Source organism: Coregonus lavaretus, assembly GCF_964263955.1.
Source record: "Coregonus lavaretus genome assembly, chromosome: 9".
NCBI classification, from domain to species: domain Eukaryota; kingdom Metazoa; phylum Chordata; class Actinopteri; order Salmoniformes; family Salmonidae; genus Coregonus; species Coregonus lavaretus.
Genome location: NC_139996.1, coordinates 19,066,054 through 19,093,511, shown reverse-complemented (window position 1 = coordinate 19,093,511; position 27,458 = coordinate 19,066,054). Strand labels below are relative to the sequence as shown.

At 43.5% G+C, this 27,458-nt stretch overlaps 1 protein-coding gene across 2 annotated transcripts in view; it reads left to right on the top strand.

Annotated features, from left to right (window-relative positions):
- bmal2 (basic helix-loop-helix ARNT like 2) overlaps positions 1-27,458 on the top strand; it is a 47,414-nt gene that overhangs the window by 10,448 nt on the left and 9,508 nt on the right. For both annotated transcript variants that reach the window (XM_084169041.1, XM_084169040.1), the window contains exons 2-11: positions 11,331-11,457; positions 17,293-17,346; positions 17,457-17,498; positions 19,110-19,267; positions 19,657-19,829; positions 24,847-24,964; positions 25,587-25,736; positions 26,055-26,304; positions 26,682-26,788; positions 27,278-27,428. In XM_084169041.1, coding sequence (XP_084025167.1) covers positions 11,331-11,457; positions 17,293-17,346; positions 17,457-17,498; positions 19,110-19,267; positions 19,657-19,829; positions 24,847-24,964; positions 25,587-25,736; positions 26,055-26,304; positions 26,682-26,788; positions 27,278-27,428 — 1,330 coding nt within the window. The remainder of the gene's footprint in view (positions 1-11,330; positions 11,458-17,292; positions 17,347-17,456; positions 17,499-19,109; positions 19,268-19,656; positions 19,830-24,846; positions 24,965-25,586; positions 25,737-26,054; positions 26,305-26,681; positions 26,789-27,277; positions 27,429-27,458) is intronic.

Genomic DNA, 27,458 nt, shown 5'->3' with positions numbered 1-27,458 from the left:
TGAAATCAGAAACATCCCTCTTTAATCTTGGCCAAAAGAAATGTCGTAATATACGATTGTAGGTTTTTCTCACACCCATATGCCCAGCAACGTCATTGTGAGAAGTTGTTAGCACCAACTCACGAAGCTTAACTGGTACCACCACCTGACTAATCGCCTCCCCCAGAAAACAACTACCATGAGACATCCACTTTCTCATCAGGACCTCTTCTTGGAGAAAATAGCCCTGTGCGACATCTCCCAACTGTTCCACAGGCACAATTTGGTCCCGCAACTCTTCTAATGTAGGGTCAGTCCGTTGCGCCTCGATTAAATCGGAGCGGGATATAGATAACGGGATAACAGGGAAAACAGTAACAGACTTCTTTGTGGTATTCTCGTTAGCCAGCTCCATGACCAGGTCGTCATGGATCATAGAACGCGTCACTGCACACGCAGAAAACACCTCTGGGAAATTCTGCGCACTCTCATCAGGAATCCCTACAATTGACGGCTTAGTGGAAACCACTAAAGATGGAAACGCGATAGGCCACACACGCTCCCCAGCCAAGTTATTTCCAAGGATCACGTCAATACCCTCAATAGGCAATGAAGGACGCACCCCCACAACAACCTCACCTTTCACCAGTCCACAATCCAACATCAGTTTATGCAATGGAACTGACAGAGTGTTCAAACCTATTCCCCTAATTAGAACACTATTCCCCGAATCAGTCTCCGCAGAGAAGGGTAACACAGATTCCAACACAAATGATTCAGAGGCACCTGTGTCTCTTAGGATCTTTACTGGCACTAGGTTCTTACTTCCTACCATAGACACAAAACCCTCCGTAACGAAAGGTAAATAGTCGGGATCAATATAACCTTTCACCTGGCTCTGGGCATGAGACAATGCGTCAGGAGTGAACTGATGTGGAACAGGCGCTGCTAACGCTGCAGGCCTCGATTTACCATAAGCACCTGTACTGAATTTACCCCTAGACCTAAGAATCGGACATTCATTTTTCCAATGACCTAATTCTTGACAGTAGTGACACTCTTGACCAACGTCAGTTTTACCACGGGTATCAGGCTCAACCCTAGTTGAATGAAACTCTGCCCGGGAACCGAAGTATCTCGGCGAGCGAGGCCCAAATCTCTGCGAACGCCCCCACTCACTCCGAATACGGGGTTCTGCAAAAACATTTTTGTGAGTCAACACATATTCATCTGCCAAAACCGCAGCTTCAGCGACAGTCTTTATTTTTCGTTCGTTAATGTACGTCGCTATACGATCAGGGATTGTGTCCTTAAATTGTTCTAACATAATCAGATCACACAGCCCTTGGAAAGTCATAACTGCAGAGGCAGAACACCAGCGATTGAACTGTGAAGATAATATTCGCGCAAACTCAACATGAGTCTGCTGATCATCCCTTTTTAAAGTTCTAAATCGTTGGCGGTAAGCCTCAGGGACCAATTCATAACTCTGTAACACAGCCGTTTTAACCTTCTCATAACTAACACTGTCTGCTACACTAAGAGCTGAATATGCTTCTTGCGCTTTACCAGTCAGCACACACTGCAACATCAAAGTGCGATCAGAATCAGGTCAACTCCTAGCGTCAGCAACACGCTCAAACAACGAAAAGAATGTCTCCGGGTCCTTTTCATTAAACTGGGGCAACAACCGTAAATTCCCAACAATATCAAATGTGTCTGGATTACGACCAAAAGAGGAACGACCCCTAGGTAACTCTGGGTCACCTTCCCAGAGCAAACTCTCCCCTGAGAGCTTTCCTTCCCTAACCAACTCTAGTCGCTCTTGTTGCAGCTTGATTTTAGCACGCTCCATATCCTGTTTAAATTCCAATTCCCTTTCATATTTTACACGATCATGCTCCATTTTAGCTCTTTGTCCATTTCGTTCATGCTCCATTTTAGCTTGTTCATGCTCCAGCTGTAACAGAAGCAGTTATTTCTGCTGTTCAAAAAGAAGACTACTATGACTAACCGATGGAGCGGTCATTGTAACATATCGGGGAGACAACGTGTCCTCAGCAGAGGCTGCCCCAGTGGTAACATCCAGAATACCACTCTCCATCAAATTGGCCTTCAATATTAACCTAATAGAATTTTTTAGGCGTTTATCACTAATTTCAACCTTGTAGTGTTCAGCAACCTTCAACAGCTGTTCTTTAGTACATAATTATAACAGTTCTTCTGATGGAAAGCGAATGAACTCGTCTACATTAGACGCCATAATCAGGAAAAAAAATGTTTTATATATATATATATCATAATCTTGCTCAACCCCTCTGCTGAGCACACCAGACACAAGAGAAATGACAATCACACCGAGCACCACAGAAGAGAGCTGGGATATGGAGCTTCCCCATAACCTACAATAACTCAACCCTAGTCTTCGTGTGGATTCGCGGTGGGTAATTACGCACTGTAGCCCGCTGGCAAGGAATTAAACCCCCCAGCACGCTGGTAGATTCCACCAAGCCACGGATGTGCCCCCGAGACAACTGCTCAGTCCACAGACACCACACAAAAATAACAAACATTTAACCATGCCCAACGTATCCCAAAACAAAACACGTCACTAAGCCTATCAGGGGAAAAAGCTATAGCTCCGGGTAGAAAAAGTCACTACCCTACCCAATCTCCCACTGAGGTACACAGCCGATTGTACTCACCTCCTCAGACCGATGCCCCAACAGCGAGTAGAGCAAGAGTTTCCAGGCTGGGCAGGGACTGGAAACTAACCAATGTACTCTCTCCAACGCAGTACACAACCCAAAGGAAACCAATACTGGGCCTATCAAACTCAAACAAACTAACAAAATTTACAACAAAAAAACCTACAGAATTTAACATTAACTCCACGTTCTCCCAAACACAACCAGTTCAAGATCCCAGACGAGCCCCCACTTGTCACGAACCGGCTCAAGTTCGTAACAAAAGGGAGACACGTGGAGACAAGGAATACTTAAAGTATATATTTATTAACTAAAGTAAACTAACTCAAATAACAATGGGGTGTGTAATCAGTAATCAGTAGTGTAAGTGAGTGTTTGCTTGCATAAATGTAATATGGAAAAGTGTTGAGAGGTGCCAAAGCAAACAACCAAAAAGGCCACAAAAATACCACAACCAAAGTCAAAGTATCTGCCTGGAGAGAGTCTCTTTCATGAATGTGGAAGAGGTCCATTTATGCTGGGACACACCCGGCCCAGGTGTTTCCCATGTAGCTGACGACCCTCCCAACTCCGCCCACCGGCATCCTAATAAGGAAACAAGAGCAAAGAGAGAATACGGCAGACAGAGTGGGAGGGTCGTCACAAATGCTAAAGTTGTCCGTGATGAGATTCGAACTCGCAACCTTTGGGTTGCTGGACGTTCGCGTTATACGCCCACCCCGACTAACCACCCTACTTTCATTTATGCAACCATTTATTGTTGTTGTAACTTGACTGGCACTCTATACCCCCATCTAGTGGTATTTCAAACGCTCTAGTTCCCACCTCTTCATTCTTACATTTACATTTACGTCATTTAGCAGACGCTCTCACCAGAGCGACTTACAAATAGGTGCATTCACCTTATAGCCAGTGGGATAACCACTTTACAATGTTATTTTTTTAATTATTATTATTATTTATTTATTTTTTGGGCGTTTTGAAAATTATGCTGATATATAGCCTGTACTAGCCCCATTTCCCCCACCAGCCGGTATAGGCCTGTGACTTACCAGAGTGGCAAACTGCACAGTTAATAACCATGAAGTGCTGAACTATAAATGCTTTTTTTATTTTTGGTGGGGGGTTGGGGTAAGGGGGAGGTAGAAGGATTACTTTATCCTATCCCAGGTATTCTTCTTAGGAAATGTTCACATTGTATATGTAAAACAATAGTTCTCTGTCCGCTTCTGTAGTTTAATTATGCCATTGCACTATGTACTTGTTTGCATGTATAGATTTGCTCACTTTATCTTTTGACATGCAATTAACATCAAAAAGAAGCCTGATGTGCATGCTCACCATTCACACGGATGATGGCTTGATGCCGAAACGTTTGTTTTGCTTTCTCACCTTTTATTCATGTATTCTTCTGTGCAAATAACTTTTGGCCATTATGATGTCCAAATTAACATCTGTATTTTTTCATTCAAGCCTCCATTTTGGATGTATTCCTCTTTTTTTTTTTACAGTGTACGTGTCTCCATCTCTTCCAGTATTCCAAATGTAATACCTACGCACCTGGAACAGACACTGTTTTGTATAAATGACCTTTTAAAGAGAGCCTCCTATCATTTCATTCTATCATCTTTGTGTAGCATAAGATCAATCAATGTACATGGAAAAACACAGATATTGAAACAAACAATTCTTAAAATCAACCTGCAAAAGAGCATGCTGGGAAATATGATGGGCTTGGTTTTGTTTTTACTCTACACAGACTGAAAATGAAACGATCACACTCAACTCTCGTTATGAATACCAACACTAGGGTTCTTTTACAACATTGAGTGTTAATTTAACTCTTTACAGCATTAATTTAACTCCTGAATCAACTGTAGAAATTATGCCCTGAAAAATCAACACTTTTGCTGTGCTTAAACATACCTTCAAATACAAATATAAGCGCTTCATTATAATGTCAAATAACTACAAAGTGACTATTACATCAATGAATCCCTCACCCTGTTACCACTGAATGTTATTCCTCCTGTGTGACGTCATTACCTAGTTCTCATGTGAGTGAGCCCTGGACAGTAGGTTATGTGAGTGCAGGAAACTGATTCAGGACGGGAGTGAGTTAGTAAATGAACGAGATCGAGGGGATGACACATCAAATTTTATTTGCCACATGCGCCGAATACAACAGGTGTAGACATTACCGTGAAATGCTTACTTAAAGCCCTTAACTAACAATGCATTTATTTCTTAGTAAAAAAGTAAAATAAAACAACAACAAAAAAGTGTTGAGAAAAAAAGAGCAGAAGTAAAATAAAATAACAGTAGGGAGGCTATATACAGGGTGGTACCGGTGCAGAGTCAATGTGTGGGGGCACCGGCTAGTTGAGGTAGTTGAGGTAATATGTACATGTGGGTAGAGTTAAAGTGACTATGCATAAATAATTAACAGAGTAGCAGCAGCGTAAAAAGATGGGGTGGGGGTGCAAATAGTCTGGGTAGCCATGATTAGTCTTATGGCTTGGGGGTAGACGCTGTTGAGAAGCCTTTTGGACCTAGACTTGGCGCTCTGGTACCGCTTGCCGTGCGGTAGCAGAGAGAACAGTCTATGACTAGGGTGGCTGGAGTCTGACAATTTTGAGGGCCTTCCTCTGACACCGCCTGGTATAGAGGTCATGGATGGCAGGGAGCTTGGCCCCAGTGATGTACTGGGCCATGCGCACTACCCTCTGTATTTTTATTTTTATTTTATTTAACCTTTTATTTAACCAGGTAAGCCAGTTGAGAACAAGTTCTCATTTACCACTGCGACCTGGCCAAGATAAAGCAGTGCCTTGCGGTCGGAGGCCGAGCAGTTGCCATACCAGGCGGTGATGCAACCAGTCAGGATGCTCTCGATGGTGCAGCTGTAGAACTTTTTGAGGATCTGAGGACCCATGCCAAATCTTTTCAGCCTCCTGAGGGGGAATAGGCTTTGTCGTGCACTCTTCACGACTGTCTTGGTGTGTTTGGACCATGATAGTTTGTTGGTGATGTGGACACCAAGGAACTTGAAGCTCTCAACCTGTTCCACTACAGCCCTGTCGATGAGAATGGGGGCGTGCTCAGTCCTCTATTTTTTTCCTGTAGTCCACAATCATCTCTTTTGTCTTGGTCATGTTGAGGGAGAGGTTGTTATCCTGGCACCACACGGCCACGTCTCTGACCTCCTCCCTATAGGCTGTCTCATCGTTGTCTGTGATCAGGCCTACCACTGTTGTGTCGTCGGCAAACTTAATGATGGTGTTGGAGTCGTGCCTGGCCATGCAGTCATGGGTGAACAGGGAGTACAGGAGGGGACTGAGCACGCACCCCTGAGGGGCCCCCGTGTTGAGGATCAGCGTGGCAGATGTGTTGTTACCTACCCTTACCACCTTGGAGCGGCCCGTCAGGAAGTCCAGGATCCAGTTGCAGAGGGAGGTGTTTAGTCCCAGGATCCTTAGCTTAGTGATGAGCTTTGAGGGCACTATGGTGTTGAACGCTGAACTGTAGTCAATGAATAGCATTGTCACATAGGTGTTCCTCTTGTCCAGGTGGGAAAGGACAGTGTGGAGTGCAATAGAGATTGCATCATCTGTGGATCTGTTGGGGCGGTATGCAAATTGGAGTGGGTCTAGGGTTTCTGGGATAATGGTGTTGATGTGAGCCATGACCAGCCTTTCAAAGCACTTCATGGCTACAGACGTCAGTGCTACGGGTCGGTAGTCATTTAGGCAGGGTGTCCTTGGGCACGGGGACTATGGTGGTCTGCTTGAAACATGTTGGTATTACAGACTCAAGTCAGGGACATGTTGAAAATGTCGGTGAAGACACTTGCCAGTTGGTCAGCACATGCTCGGAGTACACATCATGGTAATCCGTCTGGCCCTGCGGCCTTGGGAATGTTGACCTGCTTAAAAGTCTTACTCACATCGGCTACGGAGAGCGTGATCACATAGTCATCCGGAACAGCTGGTGCTCTCATGCATGCTTCAGTGTTGTTTGCCTCGAAGCGAGCATAGAAGTGGTTTAGCTCGTCTGGTAGGCTTGTGTCACTGGGCAGCTCGCGGCTGCCCTTTTGTAGTCTGTAATAGTTTTCAAGCCCTGCCACATCCGACAAGTGTCATAGCCGGTGTAGTACGATTCAATCTTAGTCCTGTATTGACTCTTTGCCTGTTTGATGGTTCGTCGGAGGGCATAGCAGGATTTCTTATAAGCGTCCGGGTTAGAGTCCCGCTCCTTGAAAGCGGCAGCTCTACCCTTTAGCTCAGTGCGGATGTTGCCTGTAATCCATGGCTTCTGGTTGGGGTATGTACTTACGGTCACTGTGGTGACGACGTCATCGATGCACTTATTGATGAAGCCAGTGACTGATGTGGTGTACTCCTCAATGCTATCTGAAGAATCCCGGAACATGTTCCAGTCTGTGCTAGCAAAACAGTCCTGTAGTTTAGCATCTGCGTCATCTGACCACTTTTTTATTAACCGAGTCACTGGTGCTTCCTGCTTTAGTTTTTGCTTATAATCAGGAATCAGGAGGATAGAGTTATGGTCAGATTTGCCAAATGGAGGGCGAGGGAGAGCTTTGTATGCGTCTCTGTGTGTGGAGTAAAGGTGGTCTAGAGTTTTTTTTCCTCTGGTTGCACATTTAACATGCTGGTAGATTAGGTAGCCTTAGATAGCTCCTTTGTCCCACCCCCCATACACGCGGAGACCGACTCAATTGGTGCCTCCAGTGATGCTATCTCTTTCATTGTTACCCAACACTTAGGTTTACCTCCACTTTACTCATATCCTTCCATATCCTTGTCTGTACATAATGCCCTGAATCTTTTCTACAACGCCCGGAAATCTGCCCCCTTTATTCTATGTACCCAACGCACTAGAAGACCAGTTCTTAAAGCCTTTAGCCGTATCCTTATTCTAGTCCTCCTCTGTTCCTCTGGTGATGTAGAGGCTAACCCAGGCCCTGCAGCCCTCAGTATCACTCCTACTCCCCAGGCGCAATCATTTGTTGACTTCTGTAATCGCAAAAGCCTTGGTTTCTTGTATGTTAATATCAGAAGTCTACTTCCTAAGTTTGAGTTATTCACTGCGTTAGCACACTCCGCCAACCCTGATGTTCTAGCAGTGTCTGAATCCTGGCTTAGGAAGGCCACCAAAAATTCTGACATTTCCATCCCCAACTATAACATTTTCCGTCTAGATAGAACTGCCAAAGGGGACGGGGTTGCAATCTACTGTAGAGAGAGCCTGCAGAGCTCTATCATACTATCCAGGTCTATGCCCAAACAGTTTGAGCTTCTACTTCTAAAAATCCACCTTTCCAGAAATAAGTCTCTCACTGTTGCCGCTTGCTACAGACCCCCCTCAGCCCCCAGCTGTGCCCTGGACACCATATGTGAATTGATTGCCCCCCATTTATCCTCAGAGTTCGTACTGCTTGGTGACCTAAATTGGGATATGCTTAACACCCCGGCCATCCTACAATCCAACTAGATGCCCTCAATCTCACACAAATTATCAACGAACCTACCAGGTACAACCCTACATCCGTAAACATGGGTACCCTCATAGATATCATCCTGACTAACTTACCCTCTAAATACACCTCTGCTGTCTTCAACCAGGATCTCAGCGATCACTGCCTTATTGCCTGCGTCCGTAACGGGTCCGCGGTCAAACGACCACCCCTCATCACTGTCAAATGCTCCCTAAAACACTTTAGCGAGCAGGCCTTCCTAATTGACCTGGCCCAGGTATCCTGGATGGATATAGATCTCATTCCGTCAGTAGAGGATGCCTGGTTGTTCTTTAAAAGTAATTTCCTCTCAATCTTAAATAAACATGCCCCATTCAAAAAATACAGAACTAAGAACAGATATAGCCCCTGGTTCTCCTCAGACTTGACTGCCCTTGACCAGCACAAAAACATCCTGTGGCGTACTGCATTAGCATCAAATAGCCCCCGCGATATGCAACTTTTCAGGGAAGTTAGGAACCAATATACACAAACAGTCAGGAAAGCAAAGGCTAACTTTTTCAAACAGAAATTTGCATCCTGTAGCACTAACTCCAAAAAGTTTTGGGACACTGTAAAGTCCATGGAGAATAAGAGCACTTCCTCCCAGCTGCCCACTGCACTGAGGCTAGGAAACACTATCACCACCGATAAATCGACAATAATCGAATTTCAACAAGCATTTTGCTACGGCTGGCCATGCTTTCCACCTGGCTACCACTACCCCGGCCACCAACTCTGCACCCTCCGCTGCAACTTGCCCATGCCCCCCCCCCCGCTTCTCCTTCACACAAATTCAGACAGCTGATGTTCTGAAAGAGCTGCAAAATCTGGACCCCTACAAATCAGCTGGGCTAGACAATCTGGACCCTTTCTTTCTAAAACTAGCCACCGAAATTGTCGCAACCCCTATTACTAGCCTGTTCAACCTCTCTTTCGTAACGTCTGAGATCCCCAGAGATTGGAAAGCTGCCGCGGTCATCCCCCTCTTCAAAGGTGGTGACACTCTAGATCCAAACTGTTACAGACCTATATCCATCCTGCCCTGCCTTTCGAAAGGATTTGAAAGCCAAGTTAACAAACAGATCACCGACCATTTTGAATCCCACCGTACCTTCTCCGCTATGCAATCCGGTTTCCGAGCTGGTCATGGGTGCACTTCAGCCACGCTCAAGGTCCTAAACGATATTATAACCACGATCGATAATAGACAGTACTGTGCAGCCGTCTTCATCGACCTGGCCAAGGCTTTCGACTCTGTTAACCACCACATTCTTATTGGCAGACTAAATAGCCTTGGTTTCTCAAATGACTGCCTCGCCTGGTTCACCAACTACTTCTCAGATAGAGTTCAATGTGTCAAATCGGAGGGCCTGTTGTCTGGACCTATGGCAGTCTCTATGGGGGTGCCACAGGGTTCAATTCTCGGGCCGACTCTTTTCTCCGTGTATATCAATGATGTCGCTCTTGCTGCTGGTGACTTTCAGATCCACCTCTACGCAGACGACACCATTTTGTATACATCTGGCCCATCATTGGACACTGTGTTAACAAACCTCCAAACGAGCTTCAATGCCATACAACACTCCTTCAGTAGCCTCCAACTGCTCTTAAACACTAGTAAAACTAAATGCATGCTCTTCAATCGAACGCTGCTGGCACCCGCCCACCGGACTAGAATCACTACTCTCGACGGGTCTGACCTAGAGTATGTGGACAACTACAAATACCTAGGTGTCTGGTTAGACTGTAAACTCTCCTTCCAGACTCACATTAAGAATCTCCAATCCAAAGTTAAATCTAGAATCGGCTTCCTATTTTGCAACAAAGCCTCCTTCACTCATGCTGCCAAATATGCCCTCGTAAAACTGACTATCCTACCGATCCTTGACTTCGGCGATGTCATTTACAAAATAGCCTCCAACACTCTACTCAGCAAATTGGATGTAGTCTATCACAGTGCCATCCGTTTTGTCTCCAAAGCCCCATACACTACCCACCACTGTGACCTGTACGCTCTTGTTGGCTGGTCCTCACTACATGTTCGTCGTCAAACCCACTGGCTCCAGGCCATCTATAAATCACTGCTAGGCAAATCCCCGCCTTATCTTAGCTCATTGGTCACCATAGCAGCACCCACCCGTAGTCTGCGCTCCAGCAGGTATATCTCACTGGTCATCCCCAAAGCCAACACCTCCTTTGGCCGCCATTCCTTCCAGTTCTCTGCTGCCAATGACTGGAACGAATTGCAAAAATCTCTGAAGCTGGAGACTCTTATCTCCCTCACTAACTTTAAGCATCAGTTGTCAGAGCACCTTACCGATCACTGCACCTGTACACAGCCCATCTGAAATTGGCCCACCCAACTACCTCATCCCTATATTGTTATTTATTTTGCTCTTTTGCACCCCAGTATCTCTATTTGCACATAATCTCTTGCATATCTAGCATTCCAGTGTTAATACTAATTGTAATTATTTTGCACTATAGCCTATTTATTGCCTTACCTCCATAACTTGCTACATTTGCACACACTGTATATATATTTTCTGTTGTATTTTTTGACTTAATGTTTTGTATTACCCCATATGTAACTCTGTGTTGTTGTTTTTATCGCACTGCTTTGCTTTATCTTGGCCAGGTCGCAGTTGTAAATGAGAACTTGTTCTCAACTGGCTTACCTGGTTAAATAAAGGTGAAAAAAAAAAAAAAGGTAGAACGGATTTAAGTTTCCCTGCATTAAAGTCCCCGGCCACTAGGAGCGCTGCCTCTGGATGAGCGTTTTCCTGTTTAGTTATGGCCTTATACAGCTCATTGAGTGCAATCTTAATGCCAGCATTGGTTTGTGGTGGTAAATAGACAGCTATGAAAAATATAGATGAAAACTCTCTTGGTAAATAGTGTGGTCTACAGCTTATCATAAGGTACTCTACCTCAGGCGAGCAAAACCTCGAGACTTCCTTAGTATTTGATTTTGTGCACCAGCTGTTGTTTACAAATATACACATGATGACCAACACAGTTGTTTACCTACCGTTCTAAGGAATGTTTACTCAGACTTTCAACCCATTGTTAATGGATACTGTTTGTGTGTTTGTTGGTTGTAGGGGATGTGCTGGTGGAGGAAAACCAAAGCCATTCTGTCTCTCTGCCCAGCTTGATGACCCCCACCTCAGCCGCTGGCATGACCACGGGAATGGAACTGCCCCGGAAACGCAAGGGAAGCATGGACATGTAAGTGTGTGTGTGTGTGTGTGTGTGTGTGTGTGTGTGTGTGTGTGATTTAAAATAAATATACAGTACCAGTCAAAAGTTTGGACACACCTGCTCATTCCAGGGTTTTTCTTTATTTGAACTATTTTCTACATTGTAGAATAATAGTGAAGACATCAAAAATATGAAATAACACATATGGAATCATGTAGTAACCAAAAGTGTTAAACAAATCTAAATGTAATATTTGAGATTCTTCAAAGTAGCCACCCTTTGCCTTGATGACAGCTTTGCACACTCTTGGCATTCTCTCAACCAGGTTCATGAGGTAGTCACCTGGAATGCATTTCAATTAACAGGTGTGCCTTGTTAAAAGTTAATTTGTGGAATTTCTTTCCTCCTTAATGCGTTTCAGCCAATCAGTTGTGTTGTGACAAGGTAGGAGGGGTATACAGATGATAGCCCTATTTGGTAAAAGACCAAGTCCATATTATGGCAAGAACAGCTCAAATAAGCGAAGAGAAACAACAGTCTATCATTACTTTAAGACGTGAAGGTCAGTCAATCCGGAAAATGTCAAGAACTTTGAGTTTCTTCAAGTGCAGTCGCAAAAACCATCAAGCGCTATGATGAAACTGGCTCTCATGAGGACCGCCACAGGAAAGGAAGACCCAGTGTTACCTCTGCTGCAGAGGATAAGTTCATTCGAGTTACCAGCCTCAGAAATTGCAGCACAAATAAATGCTTCACAGAGTTCAAGTAACAGACACATCTCAACATCAACTGTTCAGAGGGGACTGTGTGAATCAGGCCTTCATGGTCGAATTGCTGCAAAGAAACCACTACTAAAGGACACCAATAAGAAGAAGACACTTGCTTGGGCCAAGAAACACGACCAATGGACATTAGACCGGTGGAAATCTTTCCATTGGTCTGATGAGTCCAAATTTGAGAATTTTGGTTCCAACCGCCGTGTCTTTGTGAGAAGCAGAGTAGGTGAACAGATGATCTCCGCATGTGTGGTTCCCACCATGAAGCATGGAGGAGGAGGTGTGATGGTGTGAGGGTGCTTTGCTGGTGACACTGTCTGTGATTTATTTAGAATTCAAGGCACACTTAACCAGCATGGCTACCACAGCATTCTGCAGGATACGCCATCCCATCTGGTTTGTGCTTAGTGGGACTATCATTTGTTTTTCAACAGGACAATGACCCAACACACCTCCAAGCTGTGTAAGGGCTATTTGACCAAGAAGGAGAGTGATGGAGTGCTGCATTAGATGACCTGGCTTCCACAATCAATCACCCGACCTCAACCCAATTGAGATGGTTTGGGATGAGTTGGACCGCAGAGTGAAAGAAAAGCAGCCAACAATTGCTCAGCATATGTGGGAACTCCTTCAAGACTGTTAGAAAAGCGTTCCAGGTGAAGCTGGTTGCGAGAATGCCAAGAGTGTGAAAGCTGTCATCAAGGCAAAGGGTGGCTACTTTGAAGAATCTCAAATATCAAATATACAGTGAAGGAAAAAAGTATTTGATCCCCTGCTGATTTTGTACGTTTGCCCACTGACAAAGACATGATCAGTCTATAATTTTAATGGTAGGTTTATTTGAACAGTGAGAGACAGAATAACAACAAAAAATTCCAGAAAACCGCATGTCAAAAATGTTATAAATTGATTTGCATTTTAATGAGGGAAATAAGTATTTTACCCCTCTGCAAAACATGACTTAGTACTTGGTGGAAAAACCCTTTTTGGCACAGAGGTCAGCCGTTTCTTGTAGTTGGCCACCAGGTTTGCACACATCTCAGGAGGGATTTTGTCCCACTCCTCTTTGCAGATCTTCTCCAAGTCATTAAGGTTTCGAGGCTGACGTTTGGCAACTCGAACCTTCAGCTCCCTCCACAGATTTTCTATGGGATTAAGGTCTGGAGACTGGCTAGGCCACTCCAGGACCTTAATGTGCTTCTTCTTGAGCCACTCCTTTGTTGCCTTGGCTGTGTGTTTTGGGTCATTGTCATGCTGGAATACCCATCCACGACCCATTTTCAATGCCCTGGCTGAGGAAAGGAGGTTCTCACCCAAGATTTGACGGTACATGGCCCCGTCCATCGTCCCTTTGATGCGGTGAAGTTGTCCTCTCCCCTTAGCAGAAAAACACCCCCAAAGCATAATGTTTCCACCTCCATGTTTGACGGTGGGGGTGGTGTTCTTGGGGTCATAGGCAGCATTCCTCCTCCTCCAAACACGGCGAGTTGAGTTGATGCCAAAGAGCTCGATTTTGATCTCATCTGACCACAACACTTTCACCCAGTTCTCCTCTGAATCATTCAGATGTTCATTGGCAAACTTCAGATGGCCCTGTATACAGTGGGGAGAACAAGTATTTGATACACTGCCGATTTTGCAGGTTTTCCTACTTACAAAGCATGTAGAGGTCTGTAATTTTTATCATAGGTACACTTCAACTGTGTATAACAAAAATCCAGAAAATCACATTGTATGATTTTTAAGTACTTAATTTGCATTTTATTGCATGACATAAGTATTTGATACATCAGAAAAGCAGAACTTAATATTTGGTACAGAAACCTTTGTTTGCAATTACAGAGATCATACGTTTCCTCTAGGTCTTGACCAGGTTTGCACACACTGCAGCAGGGATTTTGGCCCACTCCTCCATACAGATCTTCTCCAGATCCTTCAGGTTTCGGGGCTGTCGCTGGGCAATACGGACTTTCAGCTCCCTCCAAAGATTTTCTATTGGGTTCAGGTCTGGAGACTGGCTAGGCCACTCCAGGACCTTGAGATGCTTCTTACGGAGCCACTCCTTAGTTGCCCTGGCTGTGTGTTTCGGGTCATTGTCATGCTGGAAGACCCAGCCACGACCCATCTTCAATGCTCTTACTGAGGGAAGGAGGTTGTTGGCCAAGATCTCGCGATACATGGCCCCATCCATCCTCCCCTCAATACGGTGCAGTCGTCCTGTCCCCTTTGCAGAAAATCATCCCCAAAGAATGATGTTTCCACCTCCATGCTTCACGGTTGGGATGGTGTTCTTGGGGTTGTTCTCATCCTTCTTGTTCCTCCAAACACGGCGAGTGGAGTTTAGACCAAAAAGCTCTATTTTTGTCTCATCAGACCACATGACCTTCTCCCAATCCTCCTCTGGATCATCCAGATGGTCATTGGCAAACTTCAGACGGGCCTGGACATGCGCTGGCTTGAGCAGGGGGACCTTGTGTGCGCTGCAGGATTTGAATCCATGACGGCGTAGTGTGTTACTAATGGTTTTCTTTGAGACTGTGGTCCCAGCTCTCTTCAGGTCATTGACCAGGTCCTGCAGTGTAGTTTTTGGCTGATCCCTCACCTTCCTCATGATCATTGATGCCCCACGAGGTGAGATCTTGCATGGAGCCCCAGACCGAGGGTGATTGACCGTCATCTTGAACTTCTTCCATTTTCTAATAATTGCGCCAACAGTTGTTGCCTTCTCACCAAGCTGCTTGCCTATTGTCCTGTAGCCCATCCCAGCCTTGTGCAGGTCTACAATGTTATCCCTGATGTCCTTACACAGCTCTCTGGTCTTGGCCAATGTGGAGAGGTTGGAGTCTGTTTGATTGAGTGTGTGGACAGGTGTCTTTTATACAGGTAATGAGTTCAAACAGGTGCAGTTAATACAGGTAATGAGTGGAGAACAGGAGGGCTTCTTAAAGTAAAACTAACAGGTCTGTGAGAGCCGGAATTCTTACTGGTTGGTAGGTGATCAAATACTTATGTCATGCAATAAAATGCAAATGAATTACATAAAAATCATACAATGTGATTTTCTGGATTTTTGTTTTAGATTCCGTCTCTCACAGTTGAAGTGTACCTATGATAATAATTACAGACGTCTACATGCTTTGTAAGTAGGAAAACCTGCAAAATCAGCAGTGTATCAAATACTTGTTCTCCCCACTGTATGTGCTTTCTTGAGCAGGGGGACCTGCAATTGTTTTCTTGGTGACTATGGTCCCAGCTGCTTTGAGATCATTGACAAGATCCTCCCGTGTAGTTCTGGGCTGATTCCTCACCATTCTCATGATCATTGCAACTCCACGAGGTGAGATCTTGCATGGAGCCCCAGGCCGAGGGAGATTGACAGTTATTTTGTGTTTCTTCCATTTGCGAATAATCGCACCAACTGTTGTCACCTTCTCACCAAGCTGCTTGGCGATGGTTGTAGCCCATTACAGCCTTGTGTAGGTCTTCAGTCTTGTCCCTGACATCCTTGGAGAGCTCTTTGGTCTTGGCCATGGTGGAGAGTGGAATCTGATTGATTGATTGCTTCTGTGGACAGGTGTCTTTTATACAGGTAACAAGCTGAGATTAGGAGCACTCCCTTTAAGAGTGTGCTCCTAATCTCAGCTCATTACCTGTATAAAAGACACCTGTGAGCCAGAAATCTTTCATATTGAGAGGGGGTCAAATACTTATTTCCCTAATTAAAATGCAAATCAATTTATAACATTTCTGACATGCGTTTTTCTGGATTTTTTTGTTGTTATTCTGTCTCTCACTGTTCAAATAAACCTACCATTAAAATTATAGACTGATAATTTCTTTGTCAGTGGGCAAAAATCAGCAGGGGATCAAATACTTTTTTCCCTCACTGTAATTTAGATTTGTTTAACACTTTTTTGGTTAATAAATGATTACATATGTGTTATTTCATAGTTTTGATGGCGTCACTATTATTCTACAATGTAGAAAATAGTGAAAATAAAGAAAAACCCTTGAATGAGTAGATGTGTCCAAACCTTTGACTGGTACTGTATCAGTGGTGGAAAAAGTACCCAATTGTCATACTTGAGTAAAAGTGTAGATACTTTAATAGAAAGTTACTCAAGTGAAAGTCACCCAGTAAAATACTACTTGAGTAAAAGTCTTTGGTTTTAAATATACTAAAGTATCAAAAGTACATTTTAATCGCTAAAATATACTTAAGTATCAAAACTAATTTCAAATTCCTCATTAAGCAAACCAGACGGCACCATTTTCTTGTTTTTATGTACGGATATGTACAGATACCCAGGGTCACACTCCAACACTCAGATATTATTTACAAAAGATGCATTTGTGTTTAGTGAGTCCGCCAGAACATAGGCAGTAGGGTTGACCACGTGTTCTCTTGAAAAGTGTGTGAATTTCACAATTTTCCTGTTCTGCTAAGCATTCAAAATGTAACGAGTACTTTTGTGGGTCAGGGAAAATGTATGGAGTAAAAAGTACAATATTTTCTTTAGGAATGTAGTGAAGTAAAAGTTGTCAAAAATATAAATAATTTAGTAAAGTACAGATACACCAAAAAACTACTTAAGTTGTACTTTAAAGTATTTTTACTTAAGTACTTTACGCCACTGTACTATATATATCTGTGCCATTATCACATCCATCTCTTACAAGATTATTGGACACCATTTTCATTTAGTTAATGAAATTACAGTACAACATTTTTCTAATCGGTTAGTGTGTGTGGGGTTTGCGCTGTATGTGCCCACTTGCATCTGTTTCTTTCCCTGGAGGGTTGATACCTTTCACTGTTTGGATTTGCTGTGTGTGGCTGTGCATGTGGGTGTTTGAGTGAGAAAGACACAGATGAGAACCAACCAGTAAAAGCACTTCTCCCTTCATTATCGACACATCGCCCCAACAAAATCTTAACAGCCGTTCCATAGTCCATACTGAAGTAAGGAGGACTTATGTTTGGTGTCAGCCAGGCTAACTAGGCAGTCTAATTGGCTTTTTTAAAACCGCAGTTGTAATAGTAATTGGCCTTGAGTTGAAATCTAAGCATGCACTTTGTTCCCAGGGAAACCAAATCGGCCTCCAATCTGGTTGCAGATATGAAAGATGAAGAAGACCGGTACCGTTCAAGGACTCTGAGCTCTGAGCACTCTATTCAACACACACTATTAATTCACTAGACTTTAGATGTGAATTGATTTTAATCTACTCTCTGTATCTCTCTTACAGGTCTGAAGGGGAGGACTCTCAGGCTAAAATCAAATGCTTCAGGTATCTGGGTTATTCATTGACAACAAACTGGCAACTTTAATTGGTATTATGTGAATTTAAATAAGGTAGAGTTATATGTGTAAGTGGAATATCCTATGTAATTATCGTGTAATAGGCTAGTAAATACATGCAGTTATGGATGGAAAATAAAATATGGCAGTGTGGGTGAAATACAGTATATCCAAAAACTTGGTGAATCAACTACATCCAAGGATTGCAGTGCCTTCAGAAAGTATTCTCACCCCTTGAGTTTTCCACATTTTGTTATTAGAGCCTGAATTTAAAATGGATTACATTGATATTTATTTGTCACTGGCCTACACCCCATAATGTCAAAGTGGAACTATGTTTTTCACATTTTTTACAAATTAATAAAACATTTAAACTGACATTTTTGAGTCAGTAAGTATTCAACCCCTTTGCTTAAAGCTGCAGTATGTACATTTTTGGGCGACGCGACCAAATTCAAATAGAAATGTGAGTTACATATCTGCCATTCTCATTGAAAGCAAGTCTAAGAAGCGGTAGATTTGTTCTATGTGCGCTATTTCTATGCTTCACGTTCTTGAGTTTCGTTTTGAGTCTTTTACTTTCGGTTTTATACACCAGTTTCCTAACAGCTGAAAATACAATGTTTTTGGTTATGGAAAATATATTTCACAGTGGTTTAGATTGTACAATGATTCTCTACACTATACTTGCTTGTTTTGTCACAAACTCAAATTAGTCGAACTATTAGAATTTTAGCAACCAGGAAATGGCGGAACCATTTCTGCGTAGTGCACCTTTGAACAAGTCACATAATAAGTTGCATGGACTCACTCTGTGTGCAATAATAGAGTTTAACATGATTTTTGAATGACTACCTAATTTCTGTACCCAACACATATAATTATCTGTAAGGTCCCTCAGTCGAGCAGTGAATTTCAAACACAGATCCAACCACAACCTGAAAATGGTTGTCTAGCAATGATCAACAACCAGTTTGAGAGCTTGAAGAATTTCGGAAAGAATAATGGGAAAATGTTGCACAATCCAGGTGTGGATCAATCAATCAAATGTATTTATAAAGCCCTTTTTACATCAGCAGATGTCTTAGCGACTTACCCAGAAAGACACACAGCTGTAATCGCTGCCAAAGGTGCTTCTACAAAGTATTGACTCTGGTGTGAATACATATGTAAAATTGATATTTCTGTATTTAACTTTCAATAAATGTGCAAACATTTCTAAAAACATGTTTTCACTTTATCATTATGGGGTATTATGTGTAGATGGGAGATATTAAAAAAATATATTTAATCAATTTTGAATTCAGACTGTAACACAACAAAATGTGGATTAAGTCAAGGAGTATGAATAATGTAAGTGGATAATGTTAGGTTGAATTTTGAGAACACTATCCCATAGCTCAGTTGGTAGAGCATGGCGCTTGCAACGCCAGGGTTGTGGGTTCTTTTCCCACGGGGGGCCAGTATGAAAAAAAATGTATGCACTCAATAACTGTAAGTCGCTCTGGATAAGAGCGTCTGCTAAATGACAAAAAAAAAATCATGAGAGACAATGGGTTCACCACATCAGGTGTCATTGCGAGTCTCTCTCTCTCTCCAGGGAACCTCACAGCCAGATCGAGAAGCGGCGGCGGGACAAGATGAACAACCTGATCGACGAGCTGTCGGCCATGATCCCCACCTGTAACCCCATGTCCCGCAAGCTGGACAAACTCACTGTGCTCAGGATGGCTGTGCAGCACCTCAAATCCCTCAAAGGTAGCCTGCTGTACAGTTGGTTGGCCTGCTCACCCACTTAATACTTTACAAATATGAGGTAAACTTAAGTAATGTGAGTTAATACTGTACTAATACGAGGTAATACTTTATTTATACTAATACTGTCTTAGGAGACATGGTGATAGTTTAACCGCCAACTGTCACCTTGTCTTAGATAGTTTCGGGTAATTTGAAGTCACAAATGTTGCAGTATATTGTACTTACTGTAAACCTGATATTATTGTTATGAAGAAAAGGCCCAAGTATATTTATTTATTTGTTTGGCAATGGCTCATAAATATCACACACATTAATGTATTGCTTTTATGCCACTTGACAGAAACTTCAAATCCTCTGTCCTCTCTGACCTCTGTGTTATACTCACCCAGGTTCCACCTGTTCCTTTACTGAAGCCAATTATAAGCCTTCATTCCTCCCTGATGACGAGCTCAAACACCTCATTCTCAAGGCTGCAGATGGGTTCCTGTTCGTAGTGGGCTGTGATCGCGGAAAAATAGTATTTGTCTCAGAGTCCGTCGCCAAGACACTGAATTACAGCCAGGTGAGAAATCTCATCACTATACGCTTTATTAACATTTTCAAACTATTCACATAAAGATTCTGTTACAGAATAATACGTCTGACGTTCTTTGTTGGCAATCATTTTTTTAGGGTGCATTGGAACAACGTTAGGTTATGATTTACTTGGAATACATATCCATAATGCATTTATTAAATCTATAAGCGTTTGATTAACTTGTTATAAATGGTCCCAACCGCATTATGTGAGGGAAAATCACCAAGGGGCTATGCATTCTAAGGAAAAGAATGAACGACGTGGAAGATGTGTTCTGATGGAAATGACCTTCCATGGAGTTGCATTATTTTCCTGAGAACGCATAGAGCCCCAAGTTGATTATCACTTCTATACCATGGCTATAATATTAACACATTTGCCGCTACAAATGTGTTCATTTGTCGGTAGAAATGTGTTTAATATCCACTGAAGTAGCTAGCATGTTTACTAGATAGCTACAGTAGTTGCCATGGTAACCAACCAGGCTTGCTAGTTTAGCTAACCAAACCATCAGTCGTAGCTTGCCATTATGAAAATCTAATTAATCAATGCCATTAATTTTTTCAATTAGATTTTTCCTTTCAAAAGCAGCTCAAACATAGAACATGTAAAAATGAACTATAGCCATTGAATTCTACCGTGCAAATATACCATGCGTTATAGGAAATAATGCACGCTCTAGGATGCACTTCAAGCCAACCAGAAACAAGTATTCAACAATGCCATGTCATGCTATGCAATAGCTCATATTTATGTAACTTCATAGATGCATCATTACAATGACGCTGCTGCTACTCTCTGTTTATTATCTATGCATAGTCACTTTAAGAACTTTACCTACAGTTGAAGTTGGAAGTTTACATACACCTTAGCCAAATACATTTAAACTCAGATTTTCACAATTCCTGACATTTAATCCTAGTAAAAATTCCCTGTCTTAGGTCAGTTAGGATCACCGCTTTATTTTAAGAATGTGAAATGTCAGAATAATAGTAGAGAGAATGATTTATTTCAGCTTTTATTTATTTCATCACATTGCCAGTGGGTCAGAAGTTTACATACACTCAATTAGTATTTGGTAGCATTGCCTTTAAATGGTTTAACTTGGGTCAAACGTTTCGGGTAGCCTTCCATTTTGGCCCATTCCTCCTGACAGAGCTGGTGTAACTGAGTCAGGTTTGTAGGCCTCCTTGCTCTCACACGCTTTTTCAGTTCTGCCCACAAATCTTCTATAGGATTGAGGTCAGGGCTTTGTGATGGCCACTCCAATACCTTGACTTTGTTGTCCTTAAGCCATTTTGCCACAACTTTGGAAGTATGCTTGGGTTCATTGTCCATTTGGAAGACCCATTTTTACATTTTAGTCATTTAGCAGACGCTCTTATCCAGAGCGACTTACAGGAGCAATTAGGGTTAAGTGCCTTGCTCAAGGGCACATCGACAGACTTTTCACCTAGTCAGCTCGGGGATTAGAACCAGCGACCTTTCGGTTACTGGCACAACGCTCTTAACCACTAAGCTACCTGCCGCTACCTGCGACCAAGCTTTAACTTCCTGACTGATGTCTTGAGATGTTGCTTCAATATATCCACATAATTTTCCTTCCTCATGATGCCATCTATTTTGTGAAGTGCACCAGTCCCTCCTGCAGCAAGGCACCCCCACAACATGATGCTGCCACCCCCATGCTTCACGGTTGGGATGTTTTCTTCGGCTTGCAAGCCACCCGCATTTTCCTCCAAACATAACGATGGTCATTATGGCCAAACAGTTCTATTTTTGTTTCATCAGACCAGAGGACATTTCTCCAAAAAGTACGATCTTTGTCCCCATGTGCAGTTGCAAACCGTAGTCTGGCTTTTTTATGGCGGTTTTGGAGCAGTGGCTTCTTCCTTGCTGAGCGGCCTTTCAGGTTACGTCAATATAGGACTCGTTTTACTGTGGATATAGATACTTTTGTACCTGTTTCCTCCAGCATCTTCACAAGGTCCTTTGCTGTTGTTCTGGGATTGATTTTCACTTTTCGCACAAAAGTACGTTCATCTCTAGGAGACAGAACGCGTCTCCTTCCTGAGCGGTATGACAGCTGCGTGGTCCCATAGTGTTTATACTTGCGTACTATTGTTTGTACAGATGAACGTGGTACCTTCAGGCGTTTGGAAATTGCTCCCAAGGATGAACCAGACTTGTGTAGGTCTACAATTTCTTTTCTGAGGTCTTGGCTGATTTCTTTTGATTTTCCCATGATGTCAAGCAAAGAGGCACTGAGTTTGAAGGTAGACCTTGAAATATATCCACAGGTACACCTCCAATTGACTCAAATGATGTCAATTAGCCTATCAGAAGCTTCTAAAGCCATGACATAATTTTCTGGAATTTTCCAAGCTGTTTAAAGGCACAGTCAACTTAGTGTATGTAAACTTCTGACCCACTGGAATTGTGATACAGTGAATTATAAGTGAAATAATCTGTCTGTAAACAATTATTGGAAAAATTACTTGTGTCATCCACAAAGTAGATGTCCTAACCGATTTGCCAAAACTATAGTTTGTTAACAAGAAATTTGTGGAGTGGTTGAAAAACTAGTTTTAATGACTCCAACCTAAGTGTATGTAAACTTCCGACTTCAACTGTACATGTACATATTACCTCGACTAACCGGTTCCCCCGTACATTGACTCAGTACCGGTACCCCCTGTATATAGCCTCACTATTGTTATTTTTACTGCTTTACTCTTTAATTGTTTCTTACTTTTATTTTTATATTTTTTAGGTATTCTTTCTTAAAACTGCATTGTTGGTTAAGGGCTTGTAAGTAAGCATTTCACTGTAAGGTCTACACATGTTGTATTCGGCGCATGTGACAAATAACATTTTATTTGATATTGTCATCATTATGGCTGTTCTCAAAAGTGTGCTTCTGTCATACCAGTGTTGGTGAATATGCCAAAAGGTCAAACCTCGTTTTGAAAATTATGCTGATATATAGCCTGTACTAGCCCCATTTCCCCCACCAGCCGGTATAGGCCTGTGACTTACCAGAGTGGCAAACTGCACAGTTAATAACCATGAAGTGCTGAACTATAAATGCTTTTTTTCTTTTTGGTGGGGTAGGGGGAGGGTAGAAGGATTACTTTTATCCTATCCCAGGTATTCCTTAAAGAGGTGGGGTTTCAAGTGTCTCCGGAAGGTGGTGAGTGACTCCGCTATCCTGGCGTCATGAGGGAGATTGTTCCACCATTGGGGTGCCAGAGCAGCGAACAGTTTTGACTGGGCTGAGCGGGAACTGTGCTTCCGCAGAGGTAGGGGGGCCAGCAGGCCAGAGGTGGATGAACGCAATGCCCTCGTTTGGGTGTAGGGACTGATCAGAGCCTGAAGGTACAAGGTGCCGTTCCCCTCACAGCTCCGTAGGCAAGCACCATGGTCTTGTAGCAGATGCAAGCTTCAACTGGAAGCCAGTGGAGTGTGCGGAGGAGCGGGGTGACGTGAGAGAACTTGGGAAGGTTGAACACCAGACGGGCTGCAGCGTTCTGGATGAGTTGTAGGGGTTTAATGGCACAGGCAGGGATCCCAGCCAACAGCGAGTTGCAGTAATCCAGACGGGAGATGACAAGTGCCTGGGTTAGGACCTGTGCCGCTTCCTGTGTAAGGCAGGGTCGTACTCTGCGAATGTTGTAGAGCATGAACCTACAGGATCGGGTCACCGCTTTGATGTTAGCGGAGAACGACAGGGTGTTGTCCAGGGTCACGCCAAGGTTCTTTGCACTCTGGGAGGAGCACACAATGGAGTTGTCAACTGTGATGGCGAGATCATGGAGCGGGCAGTCCTTCCCCGGGAGGAAGAGCAGCTCCGTCTTGCCGAGGTTCAGCTTGAGGTGGTGATCCGTCATCCACACTGATATGTCTGCCAGACATGCAGAGATGCGATTCGCCACCTGGTTATCAGAAGGGGGAAAGGAGAAGAGTAATTGTGTGTCGTCTTCGTAGCAATGATAGGAGAGACCATGTGAGGATATGACAGAGCCAAGTGACTTGGTGTATAGCGAGAATAGGAGAGGGCCTAGAACTGAGCCCTGGGGGACACCAGTGGTGAGAGCACGTGGTGCGGAGACAGATTCTCGCCACGCCACCTGGTAGGAGCGATCCAAGAGTGAGCCGCGCCGGAGATGCCCAACTCGGAGAGGGTGGAGAGGAGGATCTGATGGTTCACAGTATCAAAGGCAGCAGATAGGTCTAGAAGGATGAGAGCAGAGGAGAGAGAGTTAGCTTTAGCAGTGCGGAGAGCCTCCGTGACACAGAGAAGAGCAGTCTCAGTTGAATGACCAGTCTTGAAACCTGACTGGTTTGGATCAAGAAGATCATTCTGAGAGAGATAGCAAGAGAGTTGGCTAAAGACGGCAGGCTCAAGAGTTTTGGAGAGAAAAGAAAGAAGGGATACTGGTCTGTAGTTGTTGACATCGGAGGGATCAAGTGTAGGTTTTTTGAGAAGGGGTGCAACTCTCGCTCTCTTAAAGACGGAAGGGACATAGCCAGTGATCAAGGATGAGTTGATGAGCGAGGTGAGGTAAGGTCTTTGGAAATGGTCTGGAGAAGAGAGGAGGGGATAGGGTCAAGCGGGCAGGTTGTTGGGCGGCCGGCCGTCACAAGTCGCAAGACTACAACTACACTTTTTAATCCGTAAAATGTACCCTGAGGATTCAACCCTGTGGGGATATTCATGCCCCTTTGGCCTCAGTGAGAGGAAGAAGGTAAGTCACAGGCCCCACTGGCCAATGGGGGAAATGAAGCTAGTACAGGCTATATATCAGCATAATTTTCAGCATAAAATGGTTTGGCCGTTTGGCATATTCACTAACACTGGTAATGCAGTTAGGACCTGTTATAACACGTTCATGAAATGCTTAAAGATGTGGTATGAATGCGTTATGGATATGTAGTCAAAGTAAATTGTTACTTATTATCAGCAAGGTTGGTTGATTTTGAAGTTTTTTTTTGTTTACAGACAGAACTGATTGGACAGAGTCTCTTTGACTACATTCACCCAAAGGACATGGGGAAAGTAAAGGAGCAGCTCTCAGCTTCTGAGTTATACCCCCGCGAGAGACTAATAGATGCCAAAAGTAAGTGTGTGTGTGTGACTCTTGGCTGTGTGCGGGGGACAGGGTGTGCAAAGTAAGGTGTATGTATTTTCCATAAGGAAAATGTTGACCACAGGAATGCTGAAATGACACAGTTGTAGGTGGCTGGGTGGTTTCCATAAAAAGTAGAGCAGTGTTACGCCCTAACACATAGGGTTCCTCCTCCCAGGAAGTGAGTCAGCAGCCGGTGAAGGAAAGGTCTCAGGAGTGTGTGACTCAGGAGTGGAGTTTACCTTGGCCCGTGCCATGGAGAACACTGCACTGTGTCAGTGGGTCAGTGGGATGATAGTCTGAGAAGTGGGCAGGACCTTATGGACTCAAATTTTAAAGCAGTGTTGTACTCATGCCGGACAGTTGTAGTGGAAAACATCAATTTCTGAGAATGTAGTTTTGACATAGAAAAGACCTGTATTGTTTCTTGCAGTGATGAATATTCTCAGCTGATCTATCGTGTGTGTGTCGCTCTGGATAAGAGCATCTGCTAAATGACAAAAATCTACAAATGTAAATGTGAGAGGAATTGAGTTGGCATTGTATGTGTGTGTATGTTACTCAGTCTCCACTGTGTGTATGCCTCTGTCTAATCGGCCTTTCCTCTCCCCAGCGGGCCTGCAGGTCCAGGCTGACCTCCCGGTCGGAGCAGCTCGGCTGTGTCCAGGTGCGCGACGCTCCTTCTTCTGCCGCATGAAGTACCACAAGATATCAGTCAAACAGGAGGACAAGGAATTCCAGCCCAGTACCTCCAAAAAGAAAGGTAGTGGAAAAGTCTGTCCACATTATAAAGTATGGTATGGTCTTCATAGATTTGATGGATATGAACCTGTCTGTACAACATTGAGAGAATAGTCTCCCCTCTGTGGATTGGTGTGAAGGAAAATAGTTTCCCATCTGTTCCTTAAAAGTTATTGTGTGTGTGCAAGGCAGAATTGACTTTTTTTTCTTATTTTTTTAAATTAAATGTATTCTCTGGATTGGAATAGTTGCTAAACAATGAATGTAAATGTGTACATTAAGATGTAACTGTAATAGAAAAAGTTTAATTGTCTACCTGCCGCGCTGTCTCCCACTGTAGAGTCTGAGAAGTACTGCACTGTCCACTGCACGGGCTACATACGCAGCTGGCCCACCAGTCAGCTTGGGGAGGAAGGGGGCGAGGGGGAGGCTGACAAGGACAGCTCCCACTTCAGCTGCCTGGTGGCCGTGGGCCGCGTCCACCCCCACGTTGCCTCTCTGGTCAGCGGGGTCAACGACGTCCTGGTCAAAGCAACGGAGTTCGTCACACGCTATGCCATGGACGGCAAGTTCACCTTCGTCGACCAACGGTGATTGTTTTCCTCTCTTTTTTGATTTAATGTTTAGGTTCATGTTACACTCAATGGGAAGGAATTCAAAGTTCTTCCTCTTGGTCTCCAAGCACTGGATGGTAAATACAGAATAATGAAAACTGGATAATGTAATTATCCCGCGAGACCCATGACAGTGTGTATGTGGTGTCTCTCGAGAGTCTGGGTCACTGAATCGTATGACACATATCACTCAGACTTGAGTTGCCTTTAATTGAACAACAGCACGAATTTGTTCTTATCATCAATAACAGAGGCCAGACTGACCTCTTCATAACCACATTGGCTCCTCTGAAGAAGTAATGACTTGAAATCACGTGATAACTAACAATGTGTTCTACACCTACTCCTTACAGAGCCACCACTGTCCTAGGATACTTACCCCAGGAGCTGCTTGGGACGTCATGCTACGAATACTTCCATCAAGATGACTTGCCACATTTAGCAGAACGTCATCGAAAAGGTAGGATTTCGTTGGTTCAGCCAGTGGTTGATTACCGAACTTGTTTATGCTGTCGCTCGCCCCAAGCCTTTCCTATGACCAACCCGAGAGACGATAAACATTCATAGTCTTCCCTAGAATTCCTAGAATTTGGAAACAAATCGTAACCCAGGAGCCAGAGACTAGCCACAACCCACCAGTAGGCCCCAAACCACTACATGGGAGAAAAGGTCCTAGTTTTGAGCCATGTTGCTATTTTATGCCATGGCACCTGTCTGCATTACCCAACTTCAATGTTTTTTCCTAGTTTCAGAATTCCCCCAAGTTTTCCCATGGTTACCCTCCGGTATTCCACCGAAATGGTCATAAAAAATTAAAAAGAAAAACATTCCTATTTGCATGCCATAAGCATCTTTTAGGCTATTATTACCCTTGTTCTAACCATTACCTAGATGTTAAATATATGTTCTTTATTCTATCTCCTCTAACTTTCACACCTTTTCCTTTCAGTGCTGCGGAGTAAAGAGAAAATAGAGACAAATTGCTACAAATTCAGAACGAAACATGGCTCTTTTGTCACACTACAAAGTCAGATGTTTAGTTTTATAAATCCCTGGACCAAAGAAGTAGAATACATAGTGTCAACCAATACTGTCATATCGTAAGTACAAGCCTTATCCTTACTCCTCCT